The sequence below is a fragment of the Siniperca chuatsi genome, linkage group LG5 (genome assembly GCF_020085105.1).
Source record: "Siniperca chuatsi isolate FFG_IHB_CAS linkage group LG5, ASM2008510v1, whole genome shotgun sequence".
In the NCBI taxonomy this organism is placed as follows: domain Eukaryota; kingdom Metazoa; phylum Chordata; class Actinopteri; order Centrarchiformes; family Sinipercidae; genus Siniperca; species Siniperca chuatsi.
In genome coordinates this window covers 768315-786991 of record NC_058046.1, presented here as the reverse complement: position 1 = coordinate 786991, position 18677 = coordinate 768315, and the positions used below count along the sequence as shown (strand labels likewise).

The following is an 18677-nucleotide window of genomic DNA, read 5'->3' as shown; positions in this document are numbered from 1 at the left end:
GACATTGCTCAGCTCTCCGGTGGAGAAATAAAAGGCCCAGAGTGCAGAGTTCATATTCATTTATTACACAAGAGAAGACGAGCACACAGTTCAGCTACTGTAGGTCAAACTTCCTCAGATTGATGCTTATTTGTTCATTATTCTGTTTTAAGTCCTCACTGATGTTTTATTACTTTCTTTATTTCCTGTAATCCTCATTCTCGTTGTACTGTTAATAATCCAGCATACATTTCTAAATAATTCCAGTAGTTTGTAATTATCAGTATTCAAAATTACCACTGAGAGGAAGAGAAATTAATAATCAAAACAGGAGCAGTGTGAACGGAGCCTCTCAGCAGGTTAAATTAGACTTGTTTGCGTTTTTGCTCTTTAAACAGACAGTTGGATCAGTTTTCCTTCTCTATTCATCCCTCCATCTTCTTCTTCTTCTTCTACTTCTTCTTCTTCTTCTTCCCTCCTCACTGACGGCAGGTTGCTGTAGGTTTTGGTCCAGTAGGTGACGTAGTCTGATCTCAGGTCGTATCTGAAGAGACGACACAGAAGAATTACAATCAAAAGGAAACCTCTCTGTCCTCCAACAGAAAACCATCATCTGTCTTCATTTCATCCTCTCCACCTCTCAAAGTTTTACTGTTTCCATCTCAATAAAATACAGTAGAACAGATTAGAAAGAGGAGACGAGTCAGCTAGTAGAGTGCAGTATGATAATAATATACAGTAGCACCGAGAAAAATAGAATAAAGCATACAATTTTGCAGAATGTGTAGAATAAATGAAAAAGTAGAACAGAGTAAAAACAGTATAGCAAAGTGCAGTAGAAAAGAGTCAGAGACAGTGCATGACAGTACGGTACAGTAAAGCAGAAGTACTATAGAGACAGCAGAGTAGAATACAGTTTACGATCTAATACGCTGCCTTAGAGCAAAACGCAGAACAGAAGAGAACGGTAGAATAGTTTCAAGTAGAGCAACAGTAGAGTAGGACGCAGAAGAAGGCTGTCCAGCACAGTAGAACACAGCAGAGCACAATAAAGAGTGTTGAGTGCTGTAGAATCACAGTCAAATTCAGTAGAACCCAGTAGACTACAGTAGAGTGCAGTGTAGTACCTGACGGAGGACTTGGTGATGTTGTGGTTGATGGTCAGGTAGGGCTGGTGGAGTTTGGTGAAGGGAGGCCAGAGAACTGGGACTCTACTGTTGCCTGTATTGGGATCACTGGACAGGAGGAGAGTGAGAGTTTACACCAGTATAAAAAAGTCGGACCAGTTCACACCATTTCAGATCTGTTTTCACCAGTCCAGATCGGTCCAGGCCAGTTTAAACAATTTCACACCAATGCAAACCAGTTTATACCAGTTCAGATAACTTCTAACTGGTTCAACAGTTTAAAGAAGTTCAGACAAGTTCAAACCAGTTCAGACCATTCTAAACCAATTCACACTTGTTCAGACCTGTTCAAATCAGTTTTAACCAGTTTAGACTAGTTTAAACTAAGTTCATATTAGTTCAGACCAGTTTGGACCACTTTATAAAGAAGATACAACCGCAAAGCTGGCACAGTTTAAACTAGTTCATATCAAACTGGCTCAGACCAGTTTAAACACTTCAGATCAATTCAACCAGAGACCAGTTCAACCAGTTCACACTACTTCAAACCAGTTTATACTACTTAAAACCAGATCAAACTACTTCAGACCACTTCAGACTATTTCAAATCAGTTCAGACTACTTCAGACCAGTTCAGACTACTTACAGAGGACAAACAAAGACATTATTTCATAACCAAACTCACCAGTTAGTCTAGTTTGGATCAGTGGACCGGTAAAGAGCAATAAAGACAAGTATTTATTGGTCTGGTTTGAGAGAAACCACAGTCAGAGGCAGACTTGGTGTGTTTTGACCTGTGTGTTTGCAGTGCATGCTGGGAGTTTACCCGGTCCTGGCAAAGTTGGTCCAGTATGCGATCATGTACCGGGACACGTCTCGGTGTCGGGGGAAGTAGACCAGCGGGATGGAGAAGGGTTTACCAAACAGGTACTGCAGGTCTTCAGCGTGCTCTGCCTCCACCCAGTGAGGGAATCCTGGGATACGAGTCTTCATGTCGAACAGGTAGGAGTAGGTACGGGCTCCACTGAGGGACAAACAACAGGAAACACACAAGAGGTACATTTGGGTCATTTTTAAATATGAATTCTTTATCTTTATTCAGCGTGTAGTCTGTCTCCTCAGTGGCCTCATGTGTAGTTCAGTTACAAACACAAAGCAGTGTGATATTTGTGATACCATATTGGCCTAAATCACTTTAATACACAGTGAAATATAATCTACATTTTCTAATCCCATGTCCAATTGTTCCATTGTCTCTCAGTCTTCTCTCTTCCTGTTAAACATTAAAATATTTTTAATGACTCATTGCAGCTGATATCAAAGGAGGTGTGTATTTAGATTTCAGTTGGCAAAATCTTTGTTTACATTTTCAAAAGAGCGTGGTTGAGGTCTATTTATTTATTTCTCCCTCATCCCCCACCTCCTGATCTAATATCAAGGGTGTGGGTATAACTCTCGAAATTTAAATCATTGCGGTCTGCATTCACATTGACTGTGTGCGACTCTTTGTTGATGACCAACGTGTTTATAAAGACAAGACGAACAAGAAGGCAAGTGCAACAAAACACGAGCACTTTACAACAACAACATGTAGCCATTGTGAAGGTTTTAACAAAGAGATGTCACATGCAGCTTTTCTGCTTTCATCGACTTCAAGAGGGACCATGCTGACACGGCATGCTCTTCTATATATACACTACAATCAGGGGTCTGCGTAGTGTAATGGCAAGAACAAACGTACTGCATCACTGTATAACATACACATGACTCTCTTATATATACAGTATGTCTCTTTTGTGTACCAGGCACATAACTGTTTGGCATCAATACTTGCTCTGTGTATGATTGTTTGGACTACGTGATGAGAACATTTTATTGATAATGATGATATGGCACTAGAAAACATGATATGACTGTTGTGTCCAGACTTCAGTGACACTCGTCTCCCCGGTCTGAGGATCCTGACCCTGAAGACTGGATAAATAACTGATGCTCCTTTCCCTCTGGACTCATTCAGAGCAGATTATACTGATGTATGTTTTGCTGCTGTGAGTCCGTCTGCAGACGCTTGAAGTAAACCTACAGAAAGACAAGTGGTTGCCTTGAGTGTTTCTTTATTCCACAGAATTGCCACTGCAATTTGCCGTTGTCAGCGTTTTTACTCGTGTGAGAGGACTTGGGCGCTCGGAGCGGCAGGTTAAGACACGGCTAGAGTCTGGGACTCTGTACCTCAACCTCCCCAATAAGGAAGGGTGGAGACGTGGAGGCCTGCCACCCTGAGTGTCCGAGGCTCGCTTACCGCTGTGATCCAGTGAACCTAGTTGCTGTGGCAGCACTCTCTTTCTGGTGAGTTTATTCAACGGGTATACCGATTCTTGCTACCGTGAGGGGTGTGCATGACAGACGTGTCAGCAGGGCAGGTCAGGGACCGCTGTGTGAATCATTGCAGTATTTGGCCAAATTTTTCACTGTCAGACAAGGGTATTTCTTACAGACCGGTTCTTTTCTACACACTCCTGCCTCACTCATTAGGTTCCCTCGTGGGTTGTTTAAAGATTTGTAGTTTGGAACTCATCTTTAAAAAGGGGGGGGAGTGAGTTGTGACTTGGGGTGTGTTGTGTAAAGCGCTTAAACAGTGATACGTGTGAAAATATTGATGTGTGTGAGTGTATTCACAGACACATGAAAGAGTGACTGTGTGAAAAATGGTGTGAATGCCAAACAGATGATCTGAGAGGGCAATAAAACAGCCCGCTCTTAGAGGCATTGAAGGGTTTATTTTTTCCGTTCTCAAGAGAGTCTGTAAACTATCTGACTAACTTTACCCTAACAGCCAGCTTCAAGGTCCTTTTTTCTCCTCTTAACAGTGGCAGAAGCGCTCCTAAGAATCCAGCCAAAATATTAAAGAGCACAAAGAGACTATTTAAAACATCAAACAAAGTTATTGTAGTTGGGGAATCGGGGTTAAAGACTAAATATGGGTTCTAACAATTGCAAAACTTCTGAGAATGAAAAATCAAATCTCCTATCACCCTCGTTGAAATCCCCTAAGATAAACTACATGATTACCAATTATGGTAAGCACAGCATTGACCAGCTGGACATCTGGGTAAAAGAATTTGGGTTTCCATCAACTGGCAGCTTCTCTCTCAAACAGATTGAGATATTAAGAGACAAATTAGAAAATAAATAAGCAATTTAAAGCAGACTGGAAGGCTTATGCTTGTTGGCAACAAGAAGCACAAAAACGCAGGGACAGATTCGCCAAACACCTCTGTGTCTCAGTATGTCCCACAGTGTGCCAAGCTGGACCTGGACCTGGACTTGGCCCCCGTCAGAGGAAGTCAGCCTCAACAATGAGCAGCAGCAGAGCCACAGCCTCAGCCACAGACTGTGGCCTCAATATACCCGGATCTCGGAGGCCTGGATGAGGCAACGGGAGGACAAGGATCAACAGACTCCTTCATTCCCGCACCTCCAACATACAAAGAGGCCTACAAATCACATCGGGTGGGCCAATCACCCCCAATCACCCTTCCAGCCCTCATCACACTCGAAACAACAAGATGGCGAGACTGTAGCAGAGTTCTAGCACCTCACAACATCTGGTCCAAGGGCCCTAGCAGACGCGTTTCACACATCAAAAACAAGATGACAAAGACACATCAGCAAGAAGAGGAGCTCCATTGTTTGTTGTATTTGGCTGAACAACAAGAAAAAGTAAAAAAATATCATGTGTGCGACAGCTTAAGAACAGGACCAAGGATGTGGAATAAAGTACATATAGATCACCTCCTTCAGTAACTATAAATCCCAAATTATACTGTCTAATCTGTATAGCTGCAAGGGTCAGCCAAACACAGAGTGACCCATATTTGGTTTTATGCGCTTGAAATGTATGACCTTGCATACATTATATGGAGAAACCTTCACCACTGAAGCCTCGAACTTGCTCTGAGAGATGATGTTAACGACACTGAATGTACATCCTGTGGCATTTGTCTACTGTGGCTAGGATCGTCAATGTTAGCTTAACTCCTTGCAGCCTTTACATGACTGTCATGTTGTGTTTAGAATGATCAATCTTAAAATAAATGTCATTTTAAAACACTGTTTTCCTCATTTTGTGTATTTCTGACATATTTGTGGACTGTTTTGCTCTACAGGTGCTAAAACTGTAAAACCTGCTCTGCAGTAAAGAAGAGGACAAAATTAAAAAGACCGTTCTGTGATAACAAACTTTCACCAGCACCAACTACAACTTTAAGCCTGGTCTTTGGACCAATCAGGGCTGACCTCGAGTTGTTGGCGTGGAGCTGGAGGGCTATCTGAGTGGGAACCAGGAACAGGAAGTCAGTCTCGATGTCGACCACCGTCTTCTTCACCACCTCCTGCTCCGGAGCCGAACCCCAGTGAGACGAGTAAGCGCCGAAGGCCGAGCTGACGGCGGCATTCCCCTTCTCTTTAGTCAGACCAGCCAGCAGACCCTCCACCTGCTCTCTGAGGAGCACACAGGAGGAGAAACATGGTTACACAGGTTACACAACCAGAACAGTTCTACCACTTCTTATCCAGATCACAAGATTTTATCTCTTTAGCTCGAAATCACCCTATTTTTTTCATGGCCACGCCTTCGTTACGTCATTTGTTTGAGAGAACAAATTACAAATTCACAGGTAGCCAAAAAAACAGCGATCTGAATCTGACTGCCTGGTTACTGGATTCATTAATTACTTGTGATGCAGAATCAATCCAAGAACCAGGTGCTAAAACTGAGCCTGCAGGGGCCTTGTAGTGGGGGGAAAAGTGAGACTGACTACCAAGGGTCCCAATGGGAGGAGGCCCATTGCAAAGCCTGGAATGAAAAGTTTGTTTTTGTTTGCATTTTTTTAATTTCTAATTAATTAGTGTCATAACAAAATTAAAATCGTCTGAATAAATTGTTCGAGAGACTGAACTTTGTATCCAAAAGAAAAATAGTGGAGGCTCTCTTAGGCCCCTGTCACCCCTTACAAAAGATTCAACATGGTTTAGTCCTCCCCAGCAGGGGATTTGTCTCTAAATGCAGCTAATGGAGCCGAGTGGCTGCTGATGCTACTGCACCAACATGCACTGTGAGTCATGTCTTTCCCCAAGAAAGGGAAATCAGGGTACCAAAAAAGAAAAGAAAGGGAAAAGAAGGAAAACAGCTTGAGACAAGGTGAGCTCATGAAGTGGCTACTAAAAGTTATAACAAGCAGTGGCCTGTATGCTGCTAACTGGAGCTGGATCTCAGCCCCTGTTTGAATCCAGCTTTAGAGGTGTTGGCATGTGGATTTTGTTACCTTTGGACAGAGCCAGGCAAGCTGTTTCCCCCTGTTTCCAGTCTTTATGCTAAGCTAAGCTAACTAGCCGGTACATACATGAAAGTGGCATCAATCAAAGAGGATTTCCCTATTCCTTTAACACTTAATTATGCTGATCTATGTAACTTTTTGATATTTCAACCCACAAAGACGTTGATAAAGTACGTTTACAGTTTTGGGATTTGTCTTTTTTTAAATTGTACTGTCACAGGAACGTCAAAAGAAAACTCCATAAAAACTGGCAGGACTACTAAGAAGACATCAGATGTGTTTATCCACTGAGTCTAGGGGGAAACAGCATGTTCATGACAAGGTCTGATGACCGAGGGCTGTGCTCTGCTCGGTTTTTTCCTCTAACTTGAATGCTTCTTGTGTTCAAACAGACAGATCAAGATCATTTTACAACGCCCCATTAATGCATCTATTCAGTGAAAATTAAAACAAAAGAACCCTGAAAGCAGTATTATAGGTATAACATCGGTTTATTACTATATATACAAGCAGCCTATTACGTGAGCAGAATCCTACATTTCCTGTCAGTGATTCTAGGTGTATTTAGGCAAACTGAAGGCAGAATGAAGTTCTTTTTAATGAAACGTATCGATGTCAGGGACGCATACCCTTATATTACTTGGTATGGGATTAAAACCCAAATTTGTGGTATTACCCACTCCTCCTGAGCAAAGTTTCTCTTCTTCATCTTTTGAACCAATGACTACAATCCCAGCTTTTTTTTATTTGGTTGGACAAACACTTGAGTCGTCCACACACTGATGTCACAGGGGCAGTTTTTAAAGCACTAAAGCGGATGAATTTATCAGGATCAACAGCTATATAGGGATTGGTGTCGTCAGCATAGTGATGAAACTTAGTATTGGGTTTCTATGTGATGATTTCTGTATGTGGTAACTGAAAGGACTGAAAAACTGTGGGCCCAGAATTGAGCCTTGTGGGACTCCCAATGATTTGTGTTTGCTGGCTGTGGAATCAAAATGACATTCTCTACTTTTTCCGCATTGCATGATGTTAAATTTGTTATGAATGAAAAGTGTAAATTTTCTATTGTAAAGGTGGCATATGGGGTATTTTATGTATTTGCCCACTCACTTGTAGCTATGTGTTATTTTATATACATTATACGCACTATATTTTTTTATCTTTACAGATACCCCCTGCCCCTTTCTATTTAATGCATTTTCAATTTGAGTAAGAGGCACGAGAGCAACTGTGGGTAGACTATATAAGCTGTGGGCTTGCGCTGCAGTTACATACAGAAAGTATAGCTACTGAAGACCAGCCAAATCATTGTTTTTTGTCATTTATTATTTCAGGTAAGCATTCATACCATTTAGCAGTAATGTAGGCTTTCTATTTATTGTGTGTATTCATTGTAGATATTTAGTTTGTAGTTTGTTAGCGGTATTTGCGCTAGCATTGTATTATAAACAGGAACGAGTTGGCACTAGCTTGCCGTTTACGAGTGGTTGCTGTCAAATTACACCTGTCATGTCTAAGGGAGTCAGATGTAACGTTTGCCTGACTCCACTGATACATATATAAGTATAGGAATTAATGTTGTGATATGTCACCTGTAAACGGAGAATGAATAAGAGAGATTATATTGTGAATGTAATTGTTGAGTAACTGAAGGTATAAGGGAATAAGATAATTGTTTTATACTGGTAATGATAAGAATTGTAGATAATAGAATGAAATAGAATGAGCACTGTCAAAACCCTTATATATAATTGATCGTTTTAATAGCATACTTTTATAACAGCATATTTATGCTTATTGTGATTCTAGCGGCCTATTGATTTTTAATGGAAATATTTAGTGAATGCATGATTATTACTGTATTTTTAAGCATTGAGATTTTGATATAATTGATTTTAATAATATATTGTTATTGTTTGACAGGTTATTACCGTATTTTTAAATACAGCCGGTGTATTTCTTTTACAAAATAAAAGTCCCTAAAGCAGGTTTGTAGTTCCGTGGTGTTTCAGTACTCACACAGAGGTGACATTTTTCTTGTTGATGGAAGGAACGTCGACTCCAGCAAAGAAGTGTCCGTCCATGCTGTTAACTCCGGCCAGGTAATCAAAATGAGCCGTGTTGTGAAACAGCTGACTGGGCTCATCTGGAATAAAATCCCCATCGATCACCGGAGCGAGTTGAAGGAGATCCATGACCACACCTGCAGGGAGGAGAGAGATACTGAGATAGAGTTGTCCACCCTTATGGAGGTCCTTAAGAGTCTGTACAGTCATCGAGTGCTTGAGAGCACTGAGGAGTGAGAAAGACAGGTGAGGAGACAGACAGACAGCCAGCTGATCAAATCAACATAAATCCAGGTTAATGACATCTGTATCCTCGGCTATATGAACATTTAAAATGATCGAACACAGAGAACGTTAGAGATGAATAAAGGTTGTTTTCTTAAACGACCCTCACTGCGCAGCTTACAACATTTTAGAAAACGTCAAAAATTGTTTTCCCAAAGATGGTTTCTGTCAGTTTAGGTCGTTCTTATCACACTGATGTTTGTTCAAGTGTTCGTTTTTCGGATAAGTTTGGTTTTAATTAGTTATTTGATGCTATAAAAGGGGGGTTTCACATCATGATTGACAGCTGAGCTCTGCTTGTGATTGGGTCGGCTGGGTGTATGGGCGGGACCTCGATACCGCGGCTCAAACCCAGATCACTACTGCGCAGACTCTGGCTCCAGATGACGTCACCAGTGCAAGATGGCTGCTCCCGTATCTGGGATATTATGGCTTCATTTGTCTACAGTGGGAGGAAGTGGAGATGCGTCGTCCATCTTTATATACAATCTATTATTCATATACTTACTGTATGTACACAGTGTATCAGAATTTCTCCCTGTAATAATAAAAGTGTTGCTGGTCGTTCCTGCTGATCCCACTGAGAATCAACAGCTCAGTCTGCAGCTTTCTGATCACTGTAAAATTACCAGTGGATCAAACCAGGTGAATATTAGACCAGTCACCTGACAGATGAAGACACTGAGGACTCCACTGGGATGAACATGTTGCTCTGTTTCTGCTGGAAGTAACATCACGCAAGTGTTTCTTAACATTAGAGCCATAAGAACTAGAAGAGAATATAGCCAAACAATTTTCAAAACAGCTCTGACATGTTGTGAGTCAATACAGTGTAAAGGGTGTTTGGGGTCTAAGTTCTGCTCTCTACTGGTCAAAAGCTGTTTAATGCAGCTTTAGTCACAATGAGGTCAAAAAGCAGTAAAGAATCATGTTTCAGTTAATGCAGTGTGATGTGATTTTCTGTTCCAGGTGTTTCATAGAAAAGATTTCAGTCGTAGTCGTCTGGACACTGTTTTCAGAATCAAGACGTTTCGGCTCCCATCCGGAAGTCATTCTCAGCTGTGAAAATGGTCTGAGAACTCAGAAATTTAAGCTACTCTGTGTTGCTTAAGCCCCGCCCTCAGGAAGGAGTCTACCTGAGTATCTGCTGATTACCCTGCCTAGTTTCACCTGAAACTGACCTTCTTTTGTTTCCATGATGGCCCAGTAATCAGTAATCAGGCCTATTGTTTTCTGGCTGCACCTCCCTCATCACTGTTAAGTACCTGATTAGCATGTGATTGGCTTGACCACAGTGTTAATACACTGTGGTAAACGGTTGGCAGAGTTGAATCTCAGACCACCATTTCTGTTTAAAGAGGGTTTTCTTTTTCACAAAAATGGCTTCTTTGACTCCTCTTTCAAACCAACTCTTCTCTCTACTGAGAATCTTCACCTCGCTGTCTTCAAATGTGCGGTTTGTAGCTTTTAGATGCAAACGCTCTGTCAACCCCGAGTTCTTTGTCCTCACTGCATTGATAAAGTCTTTAAGTGAAGTGGCTGTTTAGTCTCACCTAAAAACAGTTCTTTGTAGTTTTTCAATTCAATGCATTGAGGATTGAACCTGGCAATGAGGGAAGACATCTTGTTCCAGATGTTCTGACCTTTTCCCAGAAGAAGCAGCACGTTGATTTTTCCAGCCAACGTGAGACCGACCGGGTCGCTCATCTTCAGACACGTTAACATCACGTCTACGTCCTTTCTGGAACAGCCGACTTTCCGAGCGATCTACAGAAACAAAAGACAACACTTTAATACAGGAGGAGCTGAAAAAAAATCAGTTTGATCCAAATTCATATCGTCTACAGTGGGAGGAGGAGCAGAGTGTTTTGTGGACCTTCTTGGTGAGAGCCATGGGGTTCTTCTGCAGAGCCCAGGGACTGAGGGCCACACCACCCTGCGAGATCGCTCTGCGGAATAACCCTTTACTGTAGGGAGACAGCATCTGAAGGGCCAGACAGGCAGGCAGGCAGACAGACAGGTGGACAAAGATCAACATAATGAGATCCATTCAGGTGTGTCACTACCTGACTGTTCCTGCCAACAAACACAATGTGAACCTGAAGCCCACAAGACAATGATTAGCATAACCTGTCTGTGTTGTTAATAATGACACAGGTAACATACTGTACTGTAAAGACAGGTTTTTGCTTCAGTTTGACTTTTCTTAGTTTTTATTCTTCTCTGATTGTGAGTTAAGTACAGCAGAGGTCTTGTGTCTCTACAACAAAAGGTCCTGATCAGGTAGAGACAAACATCAGGTAGAGACAAACATCAGTTAGAGACAAACATCAGGTAGAGACAAACATCAGGTAGAGACAAACATCAGGTAGAGACAAACATCGGGTAAAGACAAACATCAGGTAAAGACAAACATCAGGTAGGGACAAACATCAGGTAAAGACAAACATCAGGTAGATACAAGCATCAGATAGGGACAAACATCAGGTAAAGACAAACATCAGGTAGAGACAAACATCAGGTAAAGACAAACATCAGGTAAAGACAAACATCAGGTAAAGACGAACATCAGTTAGAGACAAACATTGGGTAAAGACAAACATCAGGTAAAGACAAACATCAGGTAGAGACAAACATCAGGTAAAGACAAACATCAGGTAGATACAAGCATCAGATAGGGACAAACATCAGGTAAAGACAAACATCAGGTAAAGACAAACATCAGGTAGAGACAAACATCAGGTAAAGACAAACATCAGGTAGAGACAAACATCAGGTAGGGACAAACATCAGGTAGAGACAAACATCAGGTAAAGACAAACATCAGGTAAAGACAAACATCAGGTAGATACAAGCATCAGATAGGGACAAACATCAGGTAAAGACAAACATCAGGTAGATACAAGCATCAGATAGGGACAAACATCAGGTAAAGACAAACATCAGGTAAAGACAAACATCAGGTAGGGACAAACATCAGGTAAAGACAAACATCAGGTAGATACAAGCATCAGATAGGGACAAACATCAGGTAAAGACAAACATCAGGTAGAGACAAACATCAGGTAAAGACAAACATCAGGTAAAGACAAACATCAGGTAGAGACAAACATCAGGTAAAGACAAACATCAGGTAGATACAAGCATCAGATAGGGACAAACATCAGGTAAAGACAAACATCAGGTAAAGACAAACATCAGGTAAAGACAAACATCAGATAGGGACAAACATCAGGTAGAGACAAACATCAGATAGGGACAAACATCAGGTAAAGACAAACATCAGGTAAAGACAAACATCAGGTAGAGACAAACATCAGGTAAAGACAAACACTCAGTTAGGGACAAACATCAGGTAAAGACAAACATCAGGTAGAGACAAACATCAGGTAAAGACAAACATCAGGTAGATACAAGCATCAGATAGGGACAAACATCAGATAGGGACAAACATCAGGTAAAGACAAACATCAGGTAAAGACAAACATCAGGTAGGGACAAACATCAGGTAAAGACAAACATCAGGTAGATACAAGCATCAGATAGGGACAAACATCAGGTAAAGACAAACATCAGGTAGAGACAAACATCAGGTAAAGACAAACATCAGGTAAAGACAAACATCAGGTAGAGACAAACATCAGGTAAAGACAAACATCAGGTAGATACAAGCATCAGATAGGGACAAACATCAGGTAGGGACAAACATCAGGTAAAGACAAACATCAGATAGGGACAAACATCAGGTAAAGACAAACATCAGGTAGAGACAAACATCAGGTTAAGACAAACACTCAGTTAGGGACAAACATCAGGTAAAGACAAACATCAGATAGGGACAAACATCAGGTAGAGACAAACATCAGGTAAAGACAAACATCAGGTAGAGACAAACATCAGGTAAAGACAAACACTCAGTTAGGGACAAACATCAGGTAAAGACAAACACTCAGTTAGGGACAAACATCAGGTAGGGACAAACATCAGGTAAAGACAAACATCAGGTAGAGACAAACATCAGGTAAAGACAAACACTCAGTTAGGGACAAACATCAGGTAGAGACAAACATCAGGTAGAGACAAACATCAGGTAAAGACAAACATCAGATAGGGACAAACATCAGGTAAAGACAAACATCAGGTAAAGACAAACATCAGGAAGAGACAAACATCTGGAAGAGACAAACATCAGGTAGAGACAAACATCAGGTAAAGACAAACATCAGGTAGGGACAAACATCAGGTAAAGACAAACATCAGGTAGAGACAAACATCAGGTAGGGACAAACATCAGGTAAAGACAAACATCAGGTAGAGACAAACATCAGTTAGAGACAAGCATCAGGTAAAGACAAACATCAGGTAGAGACAAACACTCAGGTAGAGACAAACATCAGGTAAAGACAAACATCAGGTAGAGACAAACATCAGGTAGAGACAAGCATCAGATAGGGACAAACATCAGGTAAAGACAAACATCAGGTAAAGACAAACATCAGGTAGAGACAAGCATCAGATAGGGACAAACATCAGGTAGAGACAAACATCAGGTAGAGACAAACATCAGGTAGAGACAAACATCAGGTAAAGACAAACATCAGGTAGAGACAAGCATCAGATAGGGACAAACATCAGGTAAAGACAAACATCAGGTAAAGACAAACATCAGGTAGAGACAAGCATCAGATAGGGACAAACATCAGGTAAAGACAAACATCAGGTAAAGACAAACATCAGGTAGAGACAAACATCAGGTAGAGACAAACACTCAGGTAGAGACAAACATCAGGTAGAGACAAACATCAGGTAGGGACAGGATCTAAACTCTTCCAGCTCTGTCTGGTTTATAATTTACAGCCGAACTTCCTGTCAGCTGCAGTGTTCTAACTTCTGACCTGGAAGCTGACGCTGGCGGCTCCAGCTGATTGGCCAAAGATGGTGACGTTGTCGGGGTTTCCCCCGAACGCCCGGATGTTCCTGCGGACCCAGGAGATGGCAGCATGCTGGTCCCACAGACCGTAGTTACCTGAGAGGTCAAAGAATCACCTGTTTACTGCTTCCTGTCTCTGCCTGCAGGAGAGGAGCTTTGTATAAAACTGTTCATGAACTAGTTCTTCAGAGTTAATCAGCCACAGTTTTGTCAAAGCAGCCGAAATCTCAAAACTAAGTAAACTAACTTCATTTAGTTTAAAAGGCTGATTGCATTTGGAATAAGAGACTTGCTGAATATATGTTTGGTTGTCAGAGGGGTCTGCAGCGCCTGTCGAGTGTCAAAGCTACAGTCAGACACCACTACACCGCTGTCCAGGACCAAGCACTGGACCTGGGGGGACTCCCCAAACACATCACTGCTCCAAACACTCTACGCTATGATTCTGTGCTCGTATTGTGTTTTAGTTTGAATAATGTGTTAATCGTCTGCATAAAGTGTCTTTGAGTATCAAGAAAAGCACTCCATGAATAAAATGTATTATTATTATTGACTTTCATCAGAAAGTAAGTACTTCCCCCAAAGCAGCGACTATTCTGAGGAACTAAAGTCAGACTCTGGTTCTTTTGACTGGACTGCAGGCGATGTTCTTGAGTTCCCAGAAACCTTCCTGGGTTCCTTGAAAAGTTCCTGGAAAGTGGAAAAGGTCTATAAGAGTATTAATAAACTGAGATAAACAACAAACTCTCCACACTGAGGAGAGAGGACGGGACAAACACGACTACGGTTACATAATCAGTGAAGGTACCTATCAAAACCACACCTGAGCCACCTCCCACCTGCTACCTGAACTCCACCTGTAACCCACCCCCCCTGCCTGTAACCACAACAAACATATTTCAGAACCTGTGTAGAAGCTGGAGCAGTGAGTGGAAATACAGAACCGTCACAGCCGAGCAGCAGCTGAACTAACAGCCACGGTTTATCTGCTGACACACCGATAAGACAATGAACACGCCGCAGCTCTGATCACATGCATGCTGGGAAATCACCAGCAGGCACCAAAACACACCGAAGCAATCCCAGTCAACCTCCAACCACTGACCCTTTGTGCTGTGGCACGGAGGGTTTCAGCTGGAAAACCTTTTAGATGTTAACTACGACTGCAGGAGAAAGCGCGGCAGCTGGAAATGTGTCGGATCGTTTAGATTATCAGTTGAGATTAGTTGGGAAACTTGTCGTTTGGTATTTTTCTGGTTTCTGTTGTTTCGTACTCTAAACAAACAACAATCAGTTCAGTGTTGGCGTTTTGGTCAGACCTGGCAGTCGGCCGTCTCCGGTGCTGAGGAAACCCATCGTGCCAACTCTGTAGTTCACCGTGACGACGATGACGCCGCCCCTGTCGGCCATCTCCTTACCGTCATACAGAGAGTTGCCGAGGACCGCCACGTCGTTGGACGCCCCCAACAGGAAGGCTCCTCCGAACAGATACACCATCACCGGGAGGTTGGTGGACACTGACGGAGAGAGAGAGACGAGGTTTTAGTTGTTTATCAGCCGAGTGAGTCCACCAGATGTGATCTGTGTTGAAGTGAATGGGAAAACCTCAGACTTCTCTCGACGAATACGAGGTGGCTCTGAGGGAAGAGGATGGTCATTCAGTATTATTAGTTTTATTTATATAGTTCATAACAGAAGTTATCTCGTTGCACTTTTACAGCAGGTCTAGACCCGACAGATCACGTGACAGACGGAGGTTAAAGGCATCAGGAGACTCTTGCTAGCTGGGCTACATGTAGCCTACTGTAAAGTTTGTACTGTTAAAAACACAGTAAACACCTGACAAGTTACTTCATAATTTAAATTTTTATTTCCCTTTAAATTCTTTAAAACACTACTGGAGAAATTTATTTTATAATAATTTCAGTGTGAACTCAGGCCGAATGATTTATATTGAAATCACAATCTGAAAGAGTGCAATTTTCAAATAACAAGAGCAGCTGTCAGCTAATGATAATGATAATATAAATTAACACTATTTCAAACAATTTAAATTAACAAACTATTTAAAACTCATGTAGTGAAGTCATGATTATATACGAATATTATTAAATAATGCCAAAACGCCACAGATGTAATATCTAATATCTAAATCTGAGATAAAATGGTCGATTGTTCTGTGAAAAACGAGCTTCAGCACAGCTCAGAAACCTGCACCTGACTGCACACTGGTTCCAAACAGGTTTTCAGTTTGTGGTGTGTTCACACCAAACAGAATTCAGATTAAATGCAGTCGATCTGAGCTGTTGATGGACACTAATCTCCCACAATGCAATGCACACAGCCGGAAAAACATTAAAATCAAGTTTGGATCATTTGTGGTGAAACGGCTCCAGAAAGAAACAAGCGTTAAATTAAACTTTCTGGTGAATTAGTCAGCGTCACATGTATCATTTCCTGTCAGTGTGTTTATGATCAGTGTGTGTGTGTGTGTGTGTGTGTGTGTGTGTGTCGCCTACACTTTCGTCCCTGTGGAACGAAGATGTTCAGGTAGAGACAGTCATCGCTGCCCTGGGTTTTTGTCTGCAGCAGCGTCACCTGCAGGCAGCGATCTCGATATTTAGTCGCCTTCAGGATTCCTGGAAACAAACGTTTGAATTAGTTTGAGCACAGAGTTCCCTCTCTGGTCGTCATTCGGCCTGTTACCGTTTCATGCTGTACGTACAGACCGCGCTCAGCGAGCTGTAGCAGACGATGGCGTGTGTCTTTAAAGGAATAGTCTTTCTCTTTCTCTCGTTCAGATTGTGTGGTTGATTGATCTTTAGCGGTGTTGGTAGCTGGCTAGCTGTTTCCCCCTGCTTGCAGTCTTCATGCTAAGCTAAGCTAACCACTTCCTTTTGGGTCACTGTTAAATCAAGGCCACAAGCCTTTAAATGAGTCAGTTCTGTCTAGTTTGAGTAACTTCCCCCTGTCATCGGCTGCCTGCTCTCTGATTGGATGTTTGTTGAAGAGGCAGGAGAAGTGCTAACAGCTGAGAAACACACCAGGTTTAAATTATTCTGTAACATCAGTGTTTCATCATCACTGCCGGCTGTGGTCAGAAGCTGCACCTGTGACCACACCCATCAGTGATGTCACAGCGTACGGAGCACAGCGAGGTGAACAGAAACATGGCTGACAGGCGGGGTGAAGTCAGTGATCTCTGGGAGTCTTACCGCTCCATCCAGGATGAGGTTTTGGTTTCTCCCACTTTCCGGGGACGTCAGCGAAGGGGATTCCTTTAAAGACGTCGACGGTGCTGAACAGACCCATCCTGTGACTCTGACCCTCCACCTGCCCCCCCTCCGTCTGCACCACGCCCAGCTACACACACACACACACACACACACACACACACACACACGTTTGTACCGCTGTACCTGTGAAAACCCTTAAAAAACCTGAACCTGGTTCTAATTTAAACCCTGAAACCAAGTTTGGCCCCTCAAACACTCTTTGAAGAACAAAAGGTCTAAAACTCAGACTGGTCCTCACAAAGACAGAAGAAGTCTTAAAGTGTAACTCACGTTCAGACTCAAACAGCGGTGAACGAACAGGTAACAGGTGTGTGTGTGTGTGTGTGTGTGAGTCACAGCTGATGGATCTTCTTCCTCCATCGTCATCAGAAACTATTAAAACACATCAGCGAGCCTCTCTGCTGCGCTGGGTGACATGTTCCTCCATCACCACGAACACACACACTGTAGTTTATTCTGACTCACACACACACACCGTCCTGCTGCCCCAAACACTCACTACAGCACCACATGTGGATTCATCCGCCGCTGGAAATAGTCCCCAACAGATGCTCTGTTTCCTCCTGTTAGTCTGATTAAAAACTACAGCGAGCAGCTGTTTGAGGAAACTACTGAGCCTTTTTAAACAGGAAACTATAGATCTGTGTTTTTAAAGGTCTTCAGCAGGAACCAATGGGCTCGCAGCTGAGAGCCGCAGACAGGAAGTCAGACGGTGCTGAGAGACGGACCGACGTGTTGCTGGTTTGAGTCTGAACGTGAGATTCGTTGACCAGAAGAAACGTGTATTCTTTCATAAGTAGCTGAAGCTGTAATGAAGTCACACTCACGTTGGCAGCTGAGGCTGAGTTCAGCCAGACGCCAAACAGCAGCAGCAGCATCATCACCTGTCCGTCTGTCCGTCTGCAGTCCGTCTGTCCGTCTGCAGTCCGTCTGTCCGTCTGCAGTCCGTCTGTCCGTCTGCAGTCCGTCTGCAGTCCGTCTGCCTCCCAAACTGACCCGCTGCTGCTATTTATACTGTTATACTGTTTACCGATGGAAACCTCTTATCTCAAACGCAACATTTCAGATTAAGCCTCCTGTTCTCTGTCAGATGTTCAGACGGATTTCAGTCTCAGGTCTGTGTGCTGGAGTCAGGACGTGGTTAGCTTAGCTTAGCTTAGCTTAGCTTAGCTTAGCTTAGCTTTCACACCGACTTCACGTGTTACAGCTGCACTGAGAACCTGACAGAACCATTCGAAACAAAAACAAATAAGGAATTAAAGAATATTTAAACATTTCGAACATAACTGCAAGATGTTTTTGATATTGATGTTTTCTCAATATAATAATAATAATCTAGACATGAGGCTGTTTTTCAGGATGAGACAGGACTCGAACATTAAGGTCAGTGATGTAGATAAATCAGTTTACGTGTTTCCAACATGTCAAGTTGTTTCTGCCGCAGCCGTCGACTCGGGGAAACGTCCTGCAGACGAGTGCGTTTTGTTCTTGCTGTGAAGCGCAGCTGAGAGCCGGCTTGTGTTAAACCGACTTCAGTACGTTGCTCAACAAGCTGCAGAGGTTTTATCATCAGCAGAGACTGAGAACACACACAGCTGCTCACACACACACACACACACACACACACACAGTGACATAATACAACACACACA

The 18677-nt window shown here is 42.5% G+C and overlaps 1 protein-coding gene and 1 long non-coding RNA gene across 4 annotated transcripts; one reads left to right on the top strand and one right to left on the bottom strand.

Moving 5' to 3' along the window:
- Window positions 1-42: 42 nt before the first annotated feature.
- Window positions 43-18608, bottom strand: LOC122876108 (bile salt-activated lipase-like). Of its 3 annotated transcripts, none has more exons than XM_044196031.1 (13): window positions 18436-18608; window positions 17853-18245; window positions 16945-17092; window positions 16249-16368; window positions 15049-15246; window positions 13695-13825; window positions 10676-10783; window positions 10443-10566; window positions 8468-8651; window positions 5403-5606; window positions 1933-2130; window positions 1107-1214; window positions 43-523 (listed from the first exon to the last, which is right to left on the bottom strand). In XM_044196031.1, exons 2-13 carry the CDS (start codon window positions 17904-17906, stop codon window positions 370-372), a joined length of 1731 nt encoding a protein of 576 aa, XP_044051966.1. In that variant the 5' UTR covers window positions 17907-18245; window positions 18436-18608; the 3' UTR covers window positions 43-369. The 3 variants fall into 3 exon arrangements, with proteins under 3 accessions (XP_044051966.1, XP_044051967.1, XP_044051965.1); XM_044196032.1 differs by lacking the exon at window positions 18436-18608 and having other exon boundaries at window positions 17853-17958; window positions 17997-18282; XM_044196030.1 differs by lacking the exon at window positions 18436-18608 and having other exon boundaries at window positions 17853-18281.
- Window positions 2154-5217, top strand: LOC122876109. The gene is made up of 2 exons (XR_006378016.1): window positions 2154-3452; window positions 4392-5217. It is a non-coding gene; the product is annotated as an uncharacterized LOC122876109 (long non-coding RNA).
- Window positions 18609-18677: the final 69 nt, after the last annotated feature.

What these genes read in the sequence shown, in the direction of transcription:
- LOC122876108 (XM_044196031.1), bottom strand. Translation starts at nt 17,906, where the DNA reads ATGATGCTGCTGCTGCTGTTTGGCGTCTGGCTGAACTCAGCCTCAGCT. An exon ending in CGGAGACGGCCGACTGCCAG is followed by an intron (nt 13,826 to 15,048) that starts GTCTGACCAAAA and finishes TTGACCTCTCAG; the next exon opens with GTAACTACGGTCTGTGGGAC. An exon ending in CCGCCAGCGTCAGCTTCCAG is followed by an intron (nt 10,784 to 13,694) that starts GTCAGAAGTTAG and finishes CTGGCCCTTCAG; the next exon opens with ATGCTGTCTCCCTACAGTAA.